The 17,820-nt window shown below is 39.8% G+C and overlaps 3 protein-coding genes across 4 annotated transcripts; 2 read left to right on the forward strand and 1 right to left on the reverse strand.

The window, feature by feature from the left end:
* The first annotated feature begins 404 nt into the window (after window positions 1-404).
* On the forward strand, window positions 405-8,832 carry tmed2 (transmembrane p24 trafficking protein 2). 2 transcript variants are annotated; one of them, XM_061908159.1, is made up of 5 exons: window positions 405-766; window positions 6,044-6,236; window positions 6,360-6,377; window positions 7,652-7,759; window positions 7,838-8,832. In XM_061908159.1, exons 1-5 carry the CDS (start codon window positions 587-589, stop codon window positions 7,960-7,962), a joined length of 624 nt encoding a protein of 207 aa, XP_061764143.1. In that variant the 5' UTR covers window positions 405-586; the 3' UTR covers window positions 7,963-8,832. The 2 variants fall into 2 exon arrangements, with proteins under 2 accessions (XP_061764143.1, XP_061764144.1); XM_061908160.1 differs by lacking the exon at window positions 6,360-6,377 and having other exon boundaries at window positions 407-766.
* Window positions 8,833-10,165: 1,333 nt separating this feature from the next.
* LOC133557592 (uncharacterized) lies at window positions 10,166-15,660 on the forward strand. Its single transcript, XM_061908161.1, has 5 exons — window positions 10,166-10,502; window positions 10,608-11,209; window positions 12,345-12,476; window positions 13,368-13,691; window positions 14,025-15,660. The coding sequence occupies exons 2-5, from the start codon at window positions 10,856-10,858 to the stop codon at window positions 15,084-15,086; spliced, it is 1,872 nt and encodes a 623-aa protein (XP_061764145.1). The 5' UTR covers window positions 10,166-10,502; window positions 10,608-10,855; the 3' UTR covers window positions 15,087-15,660.
* Window positions 15,190-17,434, reverse strand: LOC133557593 (uncharacterized). The gene is made up of 2 exons (XM_061908162.1): window positions 16,540-17,434; window positions 15,190-15,984 (listed from the first exon to the last, which is right to left on the reverse strand). Exons 1-2 carry the CDS (start codon window positions 17,134-17,136, stop codon window positions 15,658-15,660), a joined length of 924 nt encoding a protein of 307 aa, XP_061764146.1. The 5' UTR covers window positions 17,137-17,434; the 3' UTR covers window positions 15,190-15,657.
* Between the last annotated feature and the right edge of the window lie 386 nt (window positions 17,435-17,820).

Consider the following 17,820-nt stretch of genomic DNA (forward strand, 5'->3'; position numbering starts at 1 on the left):
TCCCTTTCGGGGTCGCGGGGGGCGCTGGCGCCTTCTGCTCTTTTAAACCGTTCAATTAAGTGTTTTGTTTTTTTATTAATTTATTCTCTACAAAAAAACCTTCCGTAAAAGGAAAAAAGGTATGACGGAATGACGGAAAGAAATACCCATTTTTTATATATATATATGTATATATATATATATATATATATATATATATATATATATATATATATATATATATATATATATATATAGATTTATTTATTAAAAGTAAATTGAGCAAATTGGCTATTTCTGGCAATTTATTTAAGTGTGTATCAAACTGGTAGCCCTTCGCATTAATCAGTAGCTCTTGGTTTCAAAAAGGTTGGTGACACCTGCTCTACTACAGTAGCCCGTAGCCTTTCCAAATCGCGCTTTTTTTAAGTTTGACCCTCGTCGCTTGCCTTTTAAGCCGTACGTGGCAAACACACGGCCGCTGCGTTCGGAGCTTCTTCTGTCCTGCAACTATTCACTCATACAAACTCAACCACAGCCAGGAGCAACATAGCAAGGATATATATTTTTTAACTTCGTCGGGATATTTTTGTAAAATACGCGAACAATGTTTACTTCGTCGGAGCTGGTTGTCTTGCTGGCCGTCCTATCCGCCACGGCGTCCGGCTACTTCGTTAGCATCGACGCCCAAGCCGACGAGTGCTTCTACGAGCGGGTCAACTCCGGTACTAAGATGGGCCTCATGTTTGAGGTGGCCGAAGGAGGCTTTTTGGATATCGATGTGGAGGTGAGATAGACCACAGACAACATCAAGCCACCGCGCACGTTGGCTTCTACCCCCACTAATTACCGCCGACACCTTAAGGCCTGTCAGAGCGAACCGGCGCTATCTGTTAGCATTCTGCATGCTAACTCACCCCGAGTCATTTACATATATTTAATAACTTAAGGGTGTGATTCACTTGGTTTGTTTTAGTAATGTCGTCTGGATTGTTGTTCCATTGATAGCTGATCAAGGAAAGACAGTGCGTTAATCTTCGCGTCCAGTTTTGACACACGCTTGCAGTCATTTCGCCATATTATAGAGCCACATTTCCAAATAAACCATGCTCTGAAGTACACAGCTTTGAAGTCATGAATGTGTGAACGTTGGGCTTTCAAATATGTACATGCACTTACAAATATGTACATGCATATTTGTAAGTGCATGTCACCCACTTGCCATATGTTTCTTCGAGGACTAGATGCGTTTAATTATTAACTACTGGTGGTTGTTGATTGTAATTGAATGAACATATGTCTACACACGCACACAAATATATATATATTAGAGATGCGCGGATAGGCAATTATATCATCCGCAACCGCATGACTAAAGTCGTCATCCACCCGCCATCCACCCGAACCAACATTTTATCAAAACCGCAACCGCCCGCCCGTTGTTATATATCAGGGGTCGGCAACCTTTACCACTCAGAGCTATTTTGACCCGTTTCACAGAGTAAAGAAGACAATGGAAGCCGTAACCATTCTCGCGAATATTTGCTGGTGCTCAACCAGATAACGAGAATAAGGGCGTGCTATGAAGCCATTACCTTTGACGCTTTCTACAACATGTGCAAACAGCTTGCCAGTCCGGCAACATGTTGTATGCAGCTTCCGCAAAAACATGTACAAGATTGAAAGGCATACCGGGTCATACAAAGTACACAGATGGTTGTGATGTAAACAACTTTATCACTGTTACAAATATGCGCCACACTGTGAAGCCACACCAAACAAGAATGACAACCACATTTCGGGAGAACATCCTCACAGTAACACAACATAAACGCAACACAACAAATACCCAGAATCCTTTGCATCCATGACTTTTCCTAACTATATTTTACGCCCCCGCGCCCCCAACCCCACCCACCTAACCGACGCACTGAAGGGGACTCTGGGTTTTGGTGCTAGCGGGATGTATAATATAGTCAGAAATAGTCAGGGATACAAAGGATTCTGGGTATTTGTTGTGTTGCGTTTATAATGTGTTATTGTGAGAATGTTCTCCAGAAATGTGTTTGTCATTCTTGTTTGGTGTGGGTTCACAGTGTGGAGCATATTAGTAAGAGTGTTAAAGTTGTTTATATCCCAACCTTCAGTGTGGCTGTTGAACAACTATACCTTGCAGTCGTGTACGTGTATCAGCGGAAGATCTATATACAACATGTTGCTGGGCTTGCAAGCTGTCTGTATATGTTGTAGAATGCGTCAAAGGCAGTGACTTCATAGCATGCCCTTATTATTGTTCACTGAGGGACCATCAGCAGATATACGTGAAAATGTTTGCTTCGAGATTTCGGGAACCTCCCGGAAAATTTGGGAGGGTTGTCAAGTGTAATGCTGTAAACTGGAATTCATGTAAATGTCGCGGACCGGGTGTCCAAGACCCCTGGTTTATACATAGCACAAAGCAAAAAAAAAAACTCTTTATACTGTGTTACTACATTTTAAATTTCAAAAGAGTTTTGTGGCTCCCATTGTCTTCTTTATTTTGTGAAACGGGTCAGGTCAAAATGGCTCTGTAAGTGGTAAAGGTTGCCGACCCCTGGTATATACAAACCCCGTTTCCATTTGAGATGGGAAATTGTGTTAGATGTAAATACAAACGGAATACAATGATTTCCAGATCCCGTTGATGTTCAAACTCACAAACTTTATTTTTTATTGCAAATAATAATTAACTTAAAATTTCATGGCTGCAACACGTGCCAAAGTAGTTGGGAAAGGGCATGTTCACCACTATGTTACACCACCTTTTCTTTTAACAACACTCAATAAACGTTTGGGAACTGAGGAAACTAATTGTTGAAGCTTTGAAAGGGGAATTCTTTCCCATTCTTATTTTATTTAGAGCTTCAGTCGTTCAACAGTCCGGTGTCTCCGCTGTGGTATTTTACGCTTCATAATGCGCCACACATTTTCGATGGGAGACAGGTCTGGACTGCAGGCGGGCCAGGATAGTACCCGCGTTTTTTGTTTTTTTTACAAAGCCACGCTGTTGTAACACGTGCTGAAAGTGGCTTGGCATTGTCTTGCTGAAATAAGCAGGGGTGTCCATGAAAAAGACGCGCTTAGATGGCAGCATATGTTGTTCCAAAACCTGTATGTACCTTTCAGCATTAATGGTGCCTTCACAGATGTGTAAGTTACCCATGCCTTGGTCACTAACGCACCCCCATACCATCACAGATGCTGGCTTTTGAAGTTTGCGTCAATAACAGTCTGGATAGTTCGCTTCCCCTTTGGTCCGGATGACATGATGTAAGTGCGTGCGCACTCACACACGTTAGGTCAGAAAAAACACAAAAGCTATATTATTCCTACAAGCCAAACAGGTTCTACCCCGGTGTTGAGTTCTGTATAATGGATAAATGGAAACCTCAATTTAATTATATATATATATATATATATATATATATATATATATATATATATATATATATATATATATATATATATATATAAATATAAATAAATAAAAAGCACGGTGGTAGAGGGGTTAGTGCGTTTGCCTCAAAATACCAAAGGTCCTGGGTTTGATCTTTCTGTGTGGAGTTGGCATGTTCTCCCCGTGACTGTGTGGGTTCCGTCCTGGTACTCCGGTATCCTCCCATCTCCAAAGACATGCCCCTAGGGATAGGTTGATCTGCAAATTAAAAAAAATTTGGCCCTAGTATGTGAATGTGAGTGGCCCTGCGATGAGGTGGCGACTTGTCCAGGGTGTACCCTGCCTTCCGCCCGATTGTAGCTGAGATAGGCGCCAGCGCCCCCCGCGACCCCAAAAGGGAATAAGCGGTAGAAAATGGATGGATGGATGGATGTGAATGTGAGTGTGAATATTGTCTATCTGTGTTGGCCCTGCGATGAGGTGGCGACTTGTCCAGGGTGTACCCCGCCTACCGCCCAAATGCACCCGAAAGGGATATGCGGTAGTAAATGGATGGATGGAGGTCTCCATAGGTTTATGGCTGAAAACTACCTCGATATATGGGTTTATATCGGTCGATATTGATAATTCTGTAAATTTCTTATGTCCTATCAAAAATAAGGAGCAGAAATACATTTTTATATTGAAAATGTAACCTTGCTCCGAATATAATACATTCGACTATTTAGACAGAAAGGAATTGTCAATACAACCATAGAACACACTCAATGTAAATACAATTCTAAAATCACGTTTAACACTTAATAACCTCTAAAAATTAAGGTGCACAAATAGGGAATATGTGAGAAATGCTTATTGAGGTTTTAATTAGAGCGATAAACAACCGCCAGAGGCTGAGGGTTTTTTTCTCCACCGGCCTTTGAGTGACAGCCGTGTTTGCCAATCAGAATTGTTGAGCCTTGCGTTTGTCTCTTGCTTCAAACAGGAATAAAGACGTCTTACTCTGCATTCTTTTCAGCACGTTTTTCTTTAGGTGGAATTTACTGAACAGAAAGCCTCGCGACTTGCCAGTGAGAAATGCCTCAAACTAACAGAAATTAGGAGAAATAAATGGTAAATGGGTTGTACTTGTATAGCACTTTTCTACCCCTTTTTAAGGGGCCCAAAGCGCTTTGACAGTATTTCCACATTCGCCTATTCACACACACATTCACACACTGACGGCAGGAGCAGCCATGCAAGGCGCTCACCAGGGCCCATCAGGAGCAAGGGGGAAGTGTCTTGCCCAAGGACACAACGGACGTGACTAGGATGGTAGAAGGTGGGGATTGAACCAATAACCCTCAGATTGCTGGCACAGCCACGCTACCAACTTTGCCACACCGTCCCCCAAAAATAAGATTATAAAGCCAAATGTCCTGTTGTGGTTATGCAGTATTTCAGCTTTGTCTCAGATTTGCGATATGAGCCCTTCTCAACGGACGAATGAGAGAAAATGCAGTCTTGATCATGTGGTAGCATTAAACAAAAAGAAAACGTTAGACCTCATTTTTACAACTGGGAAAAAAAATGCACTTTAAGATGTTTAAAATCTATTTTGTTAAAATTTTTGCTTACAGAAATGAGTCCAGAACTGAGTTGTTTACCTTCCAATTACAATACAGTACACAAACCATTCTACAGTTATGATAAATGTTTTTATCCTTTTAAATGATTATTTGCATTATTTTTACATTACATTATTAACATTATTTATTTAGTTAAAGAGCATGGTGTAGACAAAATCTGAGTCTGTCTGCATAAAGCCAAATATTTAAGTAAATTATTGCATATTTTTCTGTGTGGCACCTTGAGACAAGAATATGTTGATTGACAGTCTAAAAGTAACATGTCTTCCTTTGCTCTTTTTTGCAATTTAATGCATTTTATGTATAGAATATAAAATTGTAATATAATCGCGATTTTGAAGAGAAAAATCGCAGTTACGTTTTTTCTCAATGCCATGCAGCCCTAAGTGACTTTTCCTGTTTTATCAAAAATGTTTTCGCTCACTGCAGCGCTCATTTTTACTTTCACTTCTCACTCCAAGTAGAGAATCAACAGCAAGATGGCACAACTAAACTTGATACTGTCCATTGATTTGCTGTTAGCGTGTCACTTAGTGATCACTTCCTGTTTTGCTAGGTTACAAGCGCGCGAGTGCTTTTGTGTATACAATCAACTTTGTTTTGCAAATGCAGTTTTTTTGCGACCCAAAAAATATATATATACATATATTGAAAGTTTTATCAAACACATTTTTTATTTCTATAGATGACATGTCAATAGCCATATATATTGATATTATTTTATCAGCTTAGCTCTATTAGATGTTTCTTCTTTTTCCAATTACATATGTAAGTACATACATTTCCATTTGTTCGACAATGCCCATATGTAAAATGATCCTTTCTTGTTTTTAGAATAGAATAGAAAGTACTTTATTGATCCCTTGGGGAATCTCAGCACCACAGTTCGCTCACAATAGACAATAATAATAATACATAATATATATATATATATATATATATATAATTATTTTCTACATTTAAGTGCAGTTTAATGGTGGCCGTACTCTGATTCTTGCAGATTACCGGACCCGATGGCAAGCAGATCTACAAGGGCGACCGGGAGTCCAGTGGCAAATACTCTGTTGCGGCACATATGGACGGAACCTACAAGTTCTGCTTCAGTAACAAAATGTCTACGATGACACCCAAGATTGTCATGTTCACCATTGACATCGGAGAGGCACCCAAAGGCCAGGACATGGAGACAGAAGGTGTGGACGCCACACTTTACGTTACACTGATTCTGATCCCGGCCTGCCGAATGCTCTCTCTCTCCTCCTTATTGAGCTGTTTTTGACTCTTTTTCTGGACACGTTTTTCTTTCCTCTTTACAGGTGGTGGCAATTGGGATGGTAGGCAGGCTGTTATGAAATACAATGTAGAGTTTTCTTGCACTCTAACCGGATTGGTTAAATGACACTAAGTGTGAATTCCTGTGCCTAAGCTGAAGATTTAGTAGTGGTTGAGTGGTTTGACTTGTAGCACAGCCCTAAAAGCTTTCACCCTGTAAGCTTCATGTTTGCAGGCACATACAGTGGGGCAAAAAAGTATTTAGTCAGCCACCGATTGTGCAAGTTCTCCCACTTAAAATGATGACAGAGGTCTGTAATTTTCATCATAGGTACGCTTCAACTGTGAGAGACAGAATGTGAAAAAAAATCCAGGAATTCACATTGTAGGAATTTTAAATAATTTATTTGTAAATTATGGTGGAAGATAAGTATTTGGTCAACCATTCAAAGCTCTCACTGATGGAAGGAGGTTTTGGCTCAAAATCTCACGATACATTGCCCCATTCATTCTTTCCTTAACACGGATCAATCGTCCTGTCCCCTTAGCAGAAAAACAGTCCCAAAGCATGATGTTTCCACCCCCATGCTTCACAGTAGTTATGGTGTTCTTGGGACACGACTCGGTATTCTTCTTCCTCCAACACGACGAGTTGAGTTTATACCAAAATGGATACATGGATGATACAGCAGAGGATTGGGAGAATTTCATGTGGTCAGATGAAACCAAAATACAACTTTTTGGTATAAACTCAACTTGCAGTGTTTGGAGGAAGAAGAATACTGACTGAGTTGCGTCCAAAGAACACCATACCTACTGTGAAGCATGGGGGTGGAAACATCATGCTTTGGGGCTGTTTTTCTGCTAAGGGGACAGGACGATTGATCCGTGTTAAGGAAAGAATGAATTGGGCCATGTATCGTGAGATTTTGAGCCAAAACCTCCTTCCATCAGTGAGAGCTTTGAATGGTTGACCAAATACTTATTTTCCACCATAATTTACAAATAAATTCTTTAACATTCCTACAATGTGAATTCCTGGATTTTTTTCACATTCTGTCTCTCATGGTTGAAGTTTACCTGTAATGAAAATTACAGACCTCTGTCATCATTTTAAGTGGGAGAACTTGCACAATCGTGGCTGACTAAATACTTTTTTGCCCCACTGTACTTAAATGTGCACTTTGAATCCAGAGATGAACATTTTGTTGCTCGTCGTGTTAATTATGTTTGCTGCACTTTGCACCGTGGGAGACAAAAAGTGTGCATGTTTGATCTAGTAGTGTGTGACTTGAACACACACTGGCTCCTTTGTGACCGATGTTTTCTGTTTCAGCTCACCAAAACAAGCTGGAGGAGATGATCAACGAGCTGGCCGTGGCCATGACTGCCGTGAAGCATGAGCAGGAGTACATGGAGGTGCGCGAGAGGATACACCGAGCAAGTGAGTGCACAGCTGAACTATACTTGACTGAAAACGCGTGACATGGCTTGTGACGTGTGATTTGTCATCCGCATCTAGTCAACGACAACACAAACAGCCGAGTGGTCCTGTGGTCCTTCTTTGAAGCCCTCGTCCTGGTGGCCATGACGCTCGGACAGATTTACTACCTGAAGAGATTTTTTGAAGTGCGACGAGTGGTGTAGGACGGTGGCGTGTGAGCCCTCTACGTCCTCCTCTTGGTGTCTCTACGCCAAGACAGTTATTTACAATCTGCAAACGAGACTGGCAGTTTTCACTATTTCTCATTTGTATGTACATTTGGAAACACATGGCCACAAGATTATGGAGTGGATGCATTTTTTGTTGTCGTTGTTGGTTTTAACAGATATTTTGCTCCCTAAATGATTTTGACAATTGCATTCGGTAAAACCTAATCAATCATGAAATATCTGCTTGTACTGTTGAATAAAAGCAGTCAAATGGAAGTTGATGGAGATGACTTGTTAAATAGGTTTTTGTCAGTTTGGGTGGGGTCATGTGCTGGTGCTTTGCTCCAAACAGCACTTGTGTGTAGCAGCTACTTCAAAGGGTAAAATATAAGGTCAAGTTACGCAAAAGTTAATTTAAATTTGTGAGGAATATAAAGTGTAACCAATGCGCCACATGTCGGTGGGGGGCTATGACTGCTGTGTGCTTTATGTTGCTGCTCGGTTATTTTGTTGAGGGCTTTTAAATTATGCGATTGTACTTTTGTTTTCCTGTTTTGGAACACTTTCAGTCAGACGCAACCTTTTTCTCATTTTAACATCCATTTCTTTTTTTGCTCTTTGCGAAACGTCCAAGGCTGTCTCTTCACTCGGGGCAGCTGCATCCTGTGTGTCGCGTCTTACTGAAAGTATCACTTTTGTATTTGAAAAAAAACAACCTTTACTGTTGCTTTGGCAGGAAAACTACTCTGCACTCAAGTATCTCCTTTTCTGATTCTAACACACTGAAGAACCCATCTGTACAAATGTAGAATGGTTGAAAAAAAAAAAAAGCCCCAGTTTTAATAAAGAAATTCTATACAATGACTGTGATGTCTTTAAATTGAAAGTGGTCGTGTTTGAGGTACAAAATACATCATGCACAATTATAAATTATAATAGCAGCAACCAAAAAAATACACCTATTCCGAATATAACATTACAAGATTAATCTCATAAACAAAATTCTGTAAATAGGCATGTGTTACATGTAAATAACACTTTTTAACATACTATATTAATTTTCTAGCAGTTTTAATGAAATAACCAAGAAAAAACAAAGTTACTTTTTTGGTGAGGATTTTTTTTTAAAAGACCCTTTAAAGCAGGCCTGGGCAATTATTTTGACTCGGGGGGCCAAATTTAGAAAAACGTGTCGGGGGTCTGTATATCAAGGGACGGCGTGGCGCAGTGGAAGAGTGGCCGTGTGCAACCCGAGGGTCCCTGGTTCAAATCCCACCTAGTACCAACCTCGTCATGTCCGTTGTGTCCTGAGCAAGACACTTCACCCTTGCTCCTGATGGGTGCTGGTTGGCACCTTGCATGGCAGCTCCCTCCATCAGTGTGTGAATGGGTAAATGTGGAAGTAGTGTCAAAGTGCTTTGAGTACCTTGAAGGTAGAAAAGCGCTATACAAGTACAACCTATTTATCTATTTTTAGGAACACTAATACAAAACCACACATTAATGTCTGATTCAATGCTAAAAACAAACCGCCTTAAAAAATTGAATAGAATTTTTAATTTTCCACTGAAGGAGACACCCAGAAAGTACTTGAGAATAATGTGGGATTTACGATATTAACTATGAAGGATAAAACACTGAATACTGACAAGAAATGAACGTCATACCCCCCTTTGATTGACATAAAGCGAAACGCAACAAAAATGCAAAAAAACACAGCAAAATATGAACGCGAAGGGGAAAAAAAACTCCCACCTCCATTCTGATATATCTGATGTATAACAAAGCTGTAGAACTTTGTGCTAAAAATCTCTTTCCGAGTCGGTCCCTGACACCCACATTTCAGGCTCTGGAAACATTCTGTGGAAACGCTCCCCACTCACACTGCTTGGTGCCCCGTCTGAGCTGCTGTGACTTAGATCAGTGGTTCTCAAATGGGGGTACGCGTAACCCTGGGGGTACTTGAAGGTATGCCAAGGGGTACGTGAGATTTTTAAAAAATATTTTAAAAATAGCAACAATTCAAAAATCCTTTATAAATATATTTGTTGAATAATAGTTCAACAAAATATGAATAAGTTCATAAACTGTGAAAATAAATACACCAATGCAATATTACGGAGCCCCTAAAGGGACATGGGGATTTTTTTTTTTTTTTAGACATGTATCTCGTGCGCACGAGAAACTATCTCGTGGCCACGAGAAAGTTTCTCATGGCCACGAGAAACTTTTTATTTAAAAAAATTAAAAAAAATGTTTTTAAATAAAAACTATCTCGTGGCCACGAGAAAGTTTCTCGTGCGCACGAGAAAGCATTGGATGCGTGCACGTGGTTTGAGGTGTGTTTTAAAATGGCAGTTTAGGAGTTTATGCGGCTCTATTTCCAACAAAGACGTTCCCTCGCCCATAATCTCCCGTTGCTCAGCAGTTTTGATACCTGTTATTAAACAAAGATGGCTGCAGTAGATTTATTCATGTTCCTTCAAATGCGAAATATACCTGAAAGTGTCATCAACAAACTAAAAGAAGACAAGGTGAGGAAACTTATTAACTTTTATATAAAGTAAGAAATAGCCTACTTTTAATGTTGCTATTTTACTGTAGGAAATACCATTTAGCAAACGTTTTGCTTTTTACAGATCGACACCAATGTCATAGGCATTATGACAGATAAGGAGTTAAGCAAGTATATCGAAAGATATGGGGATCGACTTGCGCTCAGAGCATTTTGCCGTCAAAGAACTGTGACAAACGAAGAGTCGGGTGGAGCCGAGACAGTGAAGTCCTCCCTCATGCAGAAATTAAGAGACAGGTTAAGAACTCCTAATACTGTACAAGGCACCGCTACTGGCCAAAAAATGCAGCCAAAATCACCCGGCGGGTTGAAATGGGTTGGCTCCACTTTGAGAGTGGAATGTATCACCAGGTTAGAACGAGAAAAGGAGGAGGAACACGGAATCTGTCGGTCCAGAAATCAGTGACTATGGGTGAACTGTTGGAGACAGGCAAATGCTTGTTTTTTGCAAATGGGCATTCATCAAAAGGACTGATAGAAGACTTCGAGTTTGACATTTGTGATTACAGTCACAGTCCTGTGCCCCGTGAAGTCACGGTGGGCCAGCTGTACGAACAGACTAAACTAAAAATGCTACGCGTCTACACAGCCACCAAGTCTAACAACATTCTACTTCTCTCTGATGAATCATCGGACATGGAGCCAACACAGAAAACGCCGCTGAAGGTAATTATCCTCTGCCACATTTGTGATATCAATACATAGATTACTGTAGGTATTCCATTTATATTGATTGCATGCGTCGCCAGGCTCTGCTTTTTATCCACAGACTTATCAGATTTAATGTTTTATTATCTCTAGCAGGGGTGTCAAAAGTGTGCCCCGGAGGCCATTTGCGGTCCACAGCTAATGTTTTAAAGGCCCACGTCACATTCTAAAAATACTAATAAAATAAACAAAAAATAACAAAAGTGGAATGAAAAAGTTTAGAGGTGAAATGTAATTTAGAAAAAGGTGCACTGTTGACTAATAAAACAAAGCTGTTTTTTCTTTAAAACTGTCATTGCTCAAAACATAATATTGAATGAAAATGTATGTTTTTATGAATTATTGAACTATCCTAGGCAGCTGAGATAGGCTCCAGCACCCCCTGTGATCCGGAAAGGGACAAGCAGTAGAAAATGGATGGATGGATGGATGTTTGTTTGCCACAAAAAAACATAGTTTTGTTTGACAAAAAGGGTATAAAACAAACAAACGAAAATGTATGTATGCCCTGGCACACCATTATCATCATTTCATGACCCAAGCAAAAAAGTGTTTACACTTTTATACTGAAATAAATACACCTACCACTTATTAAATAATAATACAGAAACAAATTAAGTTAGAATCCATGAAGGAAAGAAGAATGTGAATGAATGTTTATAACTGAAGACATTTACATATGCATTAAAATGTGTTTTCTTTTGTATTGTTTGTTTAATGGATTAAGTAACGTCGATAACAACCTTTTTCCAAAACACAGTACAGAATGTGAGATATAACAGGATAATGCATACATTTATCATTTGTTTTAAAAAGCTTACAAAAAAGTGGAACCCCCAAAATTTAGTGTGGGGCCCCATTTTGAAAATTCCTAGCGCCAATACTGATTATGGTTGTGTACCACACCTGTCTTATATGACGGATATGATGTTGATATTCACGTTTGCTTTCTTACCTGTGGTCTTATTCAATGTGATCTGTACTTTCACAGATGTCTTTTTTTTTTTAGGATAAATCTAGTGTCTTATTTCTATGTCAAGTCTGTATAAGCTCACAATGTGCTGCTCACAATTTGCTGCTCACCGTTTTATAGGCTAGGTCTAGGACAATGAAGACACGATCCTTGAGGAACAAGACCAGGAGACTCAATGAAGTGGATCATCCAGAGAGCTCCTCTGATTTAGATCTATCTCCAAGTGGCTCAATGCAGCAAAACCATGAACAAGTAAGCACTCGTATTGCATTTTTATGGAACCAGTCTTTGCTAAACAGTACAGAACTTGTGTTGTCTGAAGATTTTATTGTACCAAAATGTTCAGTATTCATTAAAATTCAAACATATTTTTATAGTTATAGTTTCCTGTAGTTTCATTTAAATTAAATCTGCATGACACAGGAGCTATGTCTATCATAAATCACAGGTGAAATATATGAGGGCACAGAAATGGCCTTTAAGAAACCATAATTTATAGTTTTAGTTTTAAATCTGCAGTTAAGATGGAAGTCTGTGAATGCTTTAAATGTTATCCTACATTAAGTAAAAATGCATACACCAAATAATTTACTCAGGTGCAGAGTGTTATAGTCACATGAATATATATAGCAGCTTCCATCCATCCATCCATTTTCTACCGCTTGTCCCTTTTGGGATCGCGGGGGTTGCTGGTGCCTATCAGCTGCATTTGGGCGGAAGGTGGGGTACACCCTGGACAAGTTGCCACCTCATCACAGATAGACAGACAACATTCACATTCACACACTAGGGCCAATTTAGTGTTGCCAATCAACCTATCCCCAGGTGCATGTCTTTGGAAGTGAGAGGAAGCCGGAGTACCCGGCAGCTTGGATGAGATTATTCAAACTATAGATAATATGATAGGTTGATTGGCAACCCTAAATGGTCCCTAGTGTGAGTGTGAATGTTGTCTGTCTATCTGTGTTGGCCCTGCGATGAGGTGGTGACTTATCCAGGGTGTACCCTGCCTTCCGCCCAATTGTAGCTGAGTAGGCACCAGCGCCCCCCGCCACCCTAAAGGGAATAAGCGGTAGAAAATGGATGGATGGATGGATAATACATTTGTTTGTTTTCTTGTTTTTTATATGAAATGATCAATAGAGAAGAGAGACAATCAGCCAGTCAAGATCAGCAACTCCTGAGATGGGTAACACAGAGCTCCTGCATACACAACCTACTGAGGATGTTGGCAGTCATACTCAGCAGTCAACAAGAAGGCATGGATCTGAAGATGACTGTTTAACGCCTGTGCCAAGTCAAGATGCAGACCAGTTGTTAAGTGATGTCTCAGATTCCCCTCTTAATCCTGCCATTCAACAATCTCTTGAGGACTCTGAAGTGAAGTTTGGACCCATTGTTGGTGATGATAGTGATTCTCAAGACACCACACTTCCCTGGAATCCACATGACTTGAGCAGCATGCAGGTACAATGTAGCACTAACGTCTTACAGTCCTGTAAAATTGTTACATTTTACATTTTTAAAATGTACAAAAACTGTAACATTACCATCCGAAGATCTTTCATCCTAAGCATATGTTTTTAGATTCATGTTTCATCCAACCATTCCAAAACTCATTTGTAATTTAATGCATCGTTGTATGAAATAGAAAAGCGGCAAATTTAAAACCACAACATTATCACCATTTTTGCATGCTATTTGATACATTGATTGTCAAAATCTTTGATTCTTTTCTGTTCACAAAAGGATTAATCAATCAATAATCACACTTAATTACCTTTTTAAAATATCTTGCAGCATTCCACATTCAATGATGGTCCTGTATCATCAAGCTGTCTTCCAGCATCACCAGATCCATTTGACAAAGAAATCCTTATTTTGAAATTAAGACGAGTAAACATAGTTGATGATGTCCTTAATGTCTTCATGGATCCAAAAGTACTGAATGCTCGTCTAAGAATGGAGTTTACAAATGAGAAAGCTATGGACAGTGATGGTGTGTCAAGAGAGGCGTACTCCGCATTCTGGGACCACTTCTTGGACCAGTGTGAGGGGGAAGATGAACGAGTACCCAGGCTACGACCAGACTATTCTGAGAAGAAATGGCAAGCGCTCGGAAGAGTGTGGTTGAAAGGATACCTGGACCACAAAATCCTACCAATCAGACTGTCACCAGCCTTTGTTCTTGCCTGTTGTAAAGGAGTTAGCTCAGTGGATGAAGAACTATTAATGATGTCATTTGCCAGATTTCTTTCAGAAAATGAGCGTGTGTCGCTTGAAAAAGCACTACAGGGTACCATTGATGAAACTGTTGAGGAGGACTTACTTGATGTCTTCTCCAGAATGGGATCACACTGCCTGCCCCCTAAAAACAATTTACGGGCTGCTATTTTAACAATGGCCCACAAAGCTCTTCTTCAAGAGCCAAAGTTTATAATTGACTGTTTCCACTCCAGTGTTCATAATGCTATGCCAACGCTCATAACCACAGACAACATAATGGAGATATATGAATCTAAGAGGCCAACTAACAAGAAAGTGGCCCAGATGATAAAATCATCACTTGAAAGCCTAAATCCACAAGAGCAGACTGCTCTTAACCACCTGCTACGGTATGTGAGAAGCATCGACCAAAGAAAATTGGAGATTTTCTTACGCTTCTGCACAGGATCTACTGTGCTGTGCAAAGACACAATTGAAGTCATTTTTAACACATTGTGTGGTTTAAGTCGCAGGCTTGTAGCACACACATGTGGAGCAGTTCTTGAGTTACCATGCACTTACATCACATACCCTGAGTTTCGCAAAGAATTTGATAATGTCTTGTCTGGTGACTGCTTCACAATGGACATTGTGTAGTGAATGGAAAGCACATCTATCTTCTACACTGAGTTTTGCATTTGTCTGATGCAAAACTGTTTCTACAGATTTTCATTTATTGTTCTTATTAAAACAGAGACCGTTTACATTTTTAAAATTGTTTTATTTTCTTATTTTTTTCTGTAAATTGTTAGTACATTGAGATTCAGTTTTTTTTCCACAAGACAGTTTAATAATTTTGATAAGTCAGCAGGGTCTGTTCTCATAGGTAAATGTCCCTTTTTGTACAATTATTACATTTTCATGTGCATCTTTTATACAATTGTTATTCTGAATAATGTTCAGAATTTATGTCATCATTCAACAAACAAGTTCATGTTCAATGCAAGTACAATACATTTCTAATGGTTGTTCAGTTCTGTTCATTTCCTCTTTCATGTCCTGCCTTGTTTCTCTTTGCAGTCAGTGTGCATATAGTGACATATCAATCCTATTTGCACCTCAGTTTTGCTGCAAAATGTTCTTAATGTTTGTGGCATAGCACTGTTCAAGTGTAGTCAGTGTGGACATGTTGTAGCTCTGAATAATCTGAATAAAAATCCATCTCAAATTAGAGAGTTGATGTTATCTCATTCCTCAAGTGAAGGTACAAATCCAATGCCTGATAAGCATCAGCTGGAAGATGCAGCTGTGACTCTGCCATCAGAATGTTGCAGATGTTGTAGATGTCTGTGTCACATGGCACTGCTGGTCGAAATGTGCAGTTACTCTGACACAACTGTACATCAGCTCTGTCCACTGGGGAAATGCAATCACAAGTTGTGTAGAGTTCTGGGAACATGTACATGATTCGGGGGCGACCACTGGGCACCCTGTCATTCTTTGATGGTCTGATGACATGTGCATCCCACACATTGATGGTCTCGTCTAATTCATCCTGGAAAAACAGTACAGAGAGAAAGAAAAGTACATTAATATGCAATTTGTTATTCTCATGTGCTCTTTAATTTAGTTATGAGATTACTTCAAATAAATTATGTTAAATCTTGAGGTTTTTGATGACGTTAGGAGAAAATGAGTGGAAAAGGCCAAATATAAATATATAAATTAATAAACATAAATGAATAAAAACAGTTTGCTGCCCACTATGCTTGTACGGGGGGGGGGGTATTAGGGCTACCAAACCCCCCGACACTGATGATGAATTAATAGGGTATTGTAGGACACCAATAACAGTAATTAAGAAGACACATAGACATGAGACACAAGTGCTAATATTCACACCCACTGTCTGCTCATGGAAGGATGTTAAAAGACAAAAACGAAAATGTAATTCAGTAGTTTTTCCATTAGATGGCACTGTTGTACTGTTGATTCATTCCATCTCTGCAGCCCGCTTGTAAAAAAGAGATGCACTTGCTATATTACATGTGTGTGCATGCCAGTCAATAAAAACATCAGAAAATAGATAAAACAATGCATTGTCGCTTACCTGAATGAAGCTCATAAAGCAGAACTGAATTAGACCTCGGTCCAAGTATGTGCCACCGAACAAACCACGGTCCTTCAGGTCAGTGAACATAGAGATATAGAACTCCATTGATTCTCTTCTGAGGAAACCCCACCAACTCTCTATGCGCTGATTTGCTGTGCTTGCCCCTTCGATGTAGCTGTCAATACCAGAACCGTCATCAATGTTGCGACGGAGAAAACGCTGAAAGTCTCTGACTTTAACATTTTCAGTGCCCCGATCGCCTCTGACAATCCTCGGACAACCACCAAATTTCTTCACTGCCTCCATATAGTAGCCTCCAATGATTTTTGGGTCACTGCTGGTCGTAAATGCATTCATCCAGATAATTTTCCGGGAGAATCCGTCAATACAGCCGTTTATACAGATACCAAATGGTTTCAGTTTGTCATAAGAGTCAAAGGGCCAAATATAATTGGGCCCTTTTGCGAAATAGTTGCGACGATGGAGCCGTCTCCTTGCTCTGAGTTCAACACCCCTCGGGTCAAGTTCTTTAAGAATTAAGCGTACTTCTTCTTTCTTGACGTGTAATCCATCCTCCTTGCATTTAGTGTACATCCACCTATATCCACACAGCAGGCCACTTGTCTGTAACTGCTGCTGAATGAAATCTACCACGCGATCCAAAGAGGTGTATCCTTTGCGCCGAAACAAAACTACATGCCTTCATAATTCGTTTTAAATGTCTTTCAGACACAATATACCGATGACGACTTGCAAGCAAAGCAGCAATGTCCTTACAATGAAGTCCGAGTTGGAAATACAGCCGAATTAACTCCTGAACTGCCATTTTAACACACACCTCAAACCACACGCACGCATCCAATGCTTTCTCGTGCGCACGAGAAACTATCTCGTGCGCACGAGAAACTTTTTATTCAAAAAAAAAAAAAAAAAGTTTTTATTTTTTTTATAGAAAGTTTCTCGTGGCCACGAGAAACTTTCTCGTGGCCACGAGATAGTTTCTCGTGCGCACGAGATACATGTCTAAAAAAAAAAAATCCCCATGTCCCTTTAGGGGCTCCGTAGATATTTATATCATACCATTGAAATACTTTGTATCGTTCAAGACTTACAGTCATTATAAAACATCACTGCACATCATAATGGCAGCTACACTTTCCATCTTAAACGTCTAAAAAAATGATTTGGAAATGTCCGGCGGGCCAGAATGAAAAGTTTAACGGGCCTAGTCCTGCTTTAAAGTAAATTCGGTTAGGAACTTTTCTACATAAGTTAGTC

The sequence above is a fragment of the Nerophis ophidion genome, linkage group LG08 (assembly GCF_033978795.1).
Source record: "Nerophis ophidion isolate RoL-2023_Sa linkage group LG08, RoL_Noph_v1.0, whole genome shotgun sequence".
NCBI classification, from domain to species: Eukaryota; Metazoa; Chordata; class Actinopteri; order Syngnathiformes; family Syngnathidae; genus Nerophis; species Nerophis ophidion.

What these genes read in the sequence shown, in the direction of transcription:
- tmed2 (XM_061908159.1), top strand. Translation starts at nt 587, where the DNA reads ATGTTTACTTCGTCGGAGCTGGTTGTCTTGCTGGCCGTCCTATCCGCC. An exon ending in TTTTGGATATCGATGTGGAG is followed by an intron (nt 767 to 6,043) that starts GTGAGATAGACC and finishes TGATTCTTGCAG; the next exon opens with ATTACCGGACCCGATGGCAA. An exon ending in CGAGAGGATACACCGAGCAA is followed by an intron (nt 7,760 to 7,837) that starts GTGAGTGCACAG and finishes ATCCGCATCTAG; the next exon opens with TCAACGACAACACAAACAGC.
- LOC133557592 (XM_061908161.1), top strand. Translation starts at nt 10,856, where the DNA reads ATGGGTTGGCTCCACTTTGAGAGTGGAATGTATCACCAGGTTAGAACG. An exon ending in CACAGAAAACGCCGCTGAAG is followed by an intron (nt 11,210 to 12,344) that starts GTAATTATCCTC and finishes ACCGTTTTATAG; the next exon opens with GCTAGGTCTAGGACAATGAA. An exon ending in TGCAGCAAAACCATGAACAA is followed by an intron (nt 12,477 to 13,367) that starts GTAAGCACTCGT and finishes AATGATCAATAG; the next exon opens with AGAAGAGAGACAATCAGCCA.
- LOC133557593 (XM_061908162.1), bottom strand. Translation starts at nt 17,136, where the DNA reads ATGTACACTAAATGCAAGGAGGATGGATTACACGTCAAGAAAGAAGAA. An exon ending in GCTTTATGAGCTTCATTCAG is followed by an intron (nt 15,985 to 16,539) that starts GTAAGCGACAAT and finishes CTGTTTTTCCAG; the next exon opens with GATGAATTAGACGAGACCAT.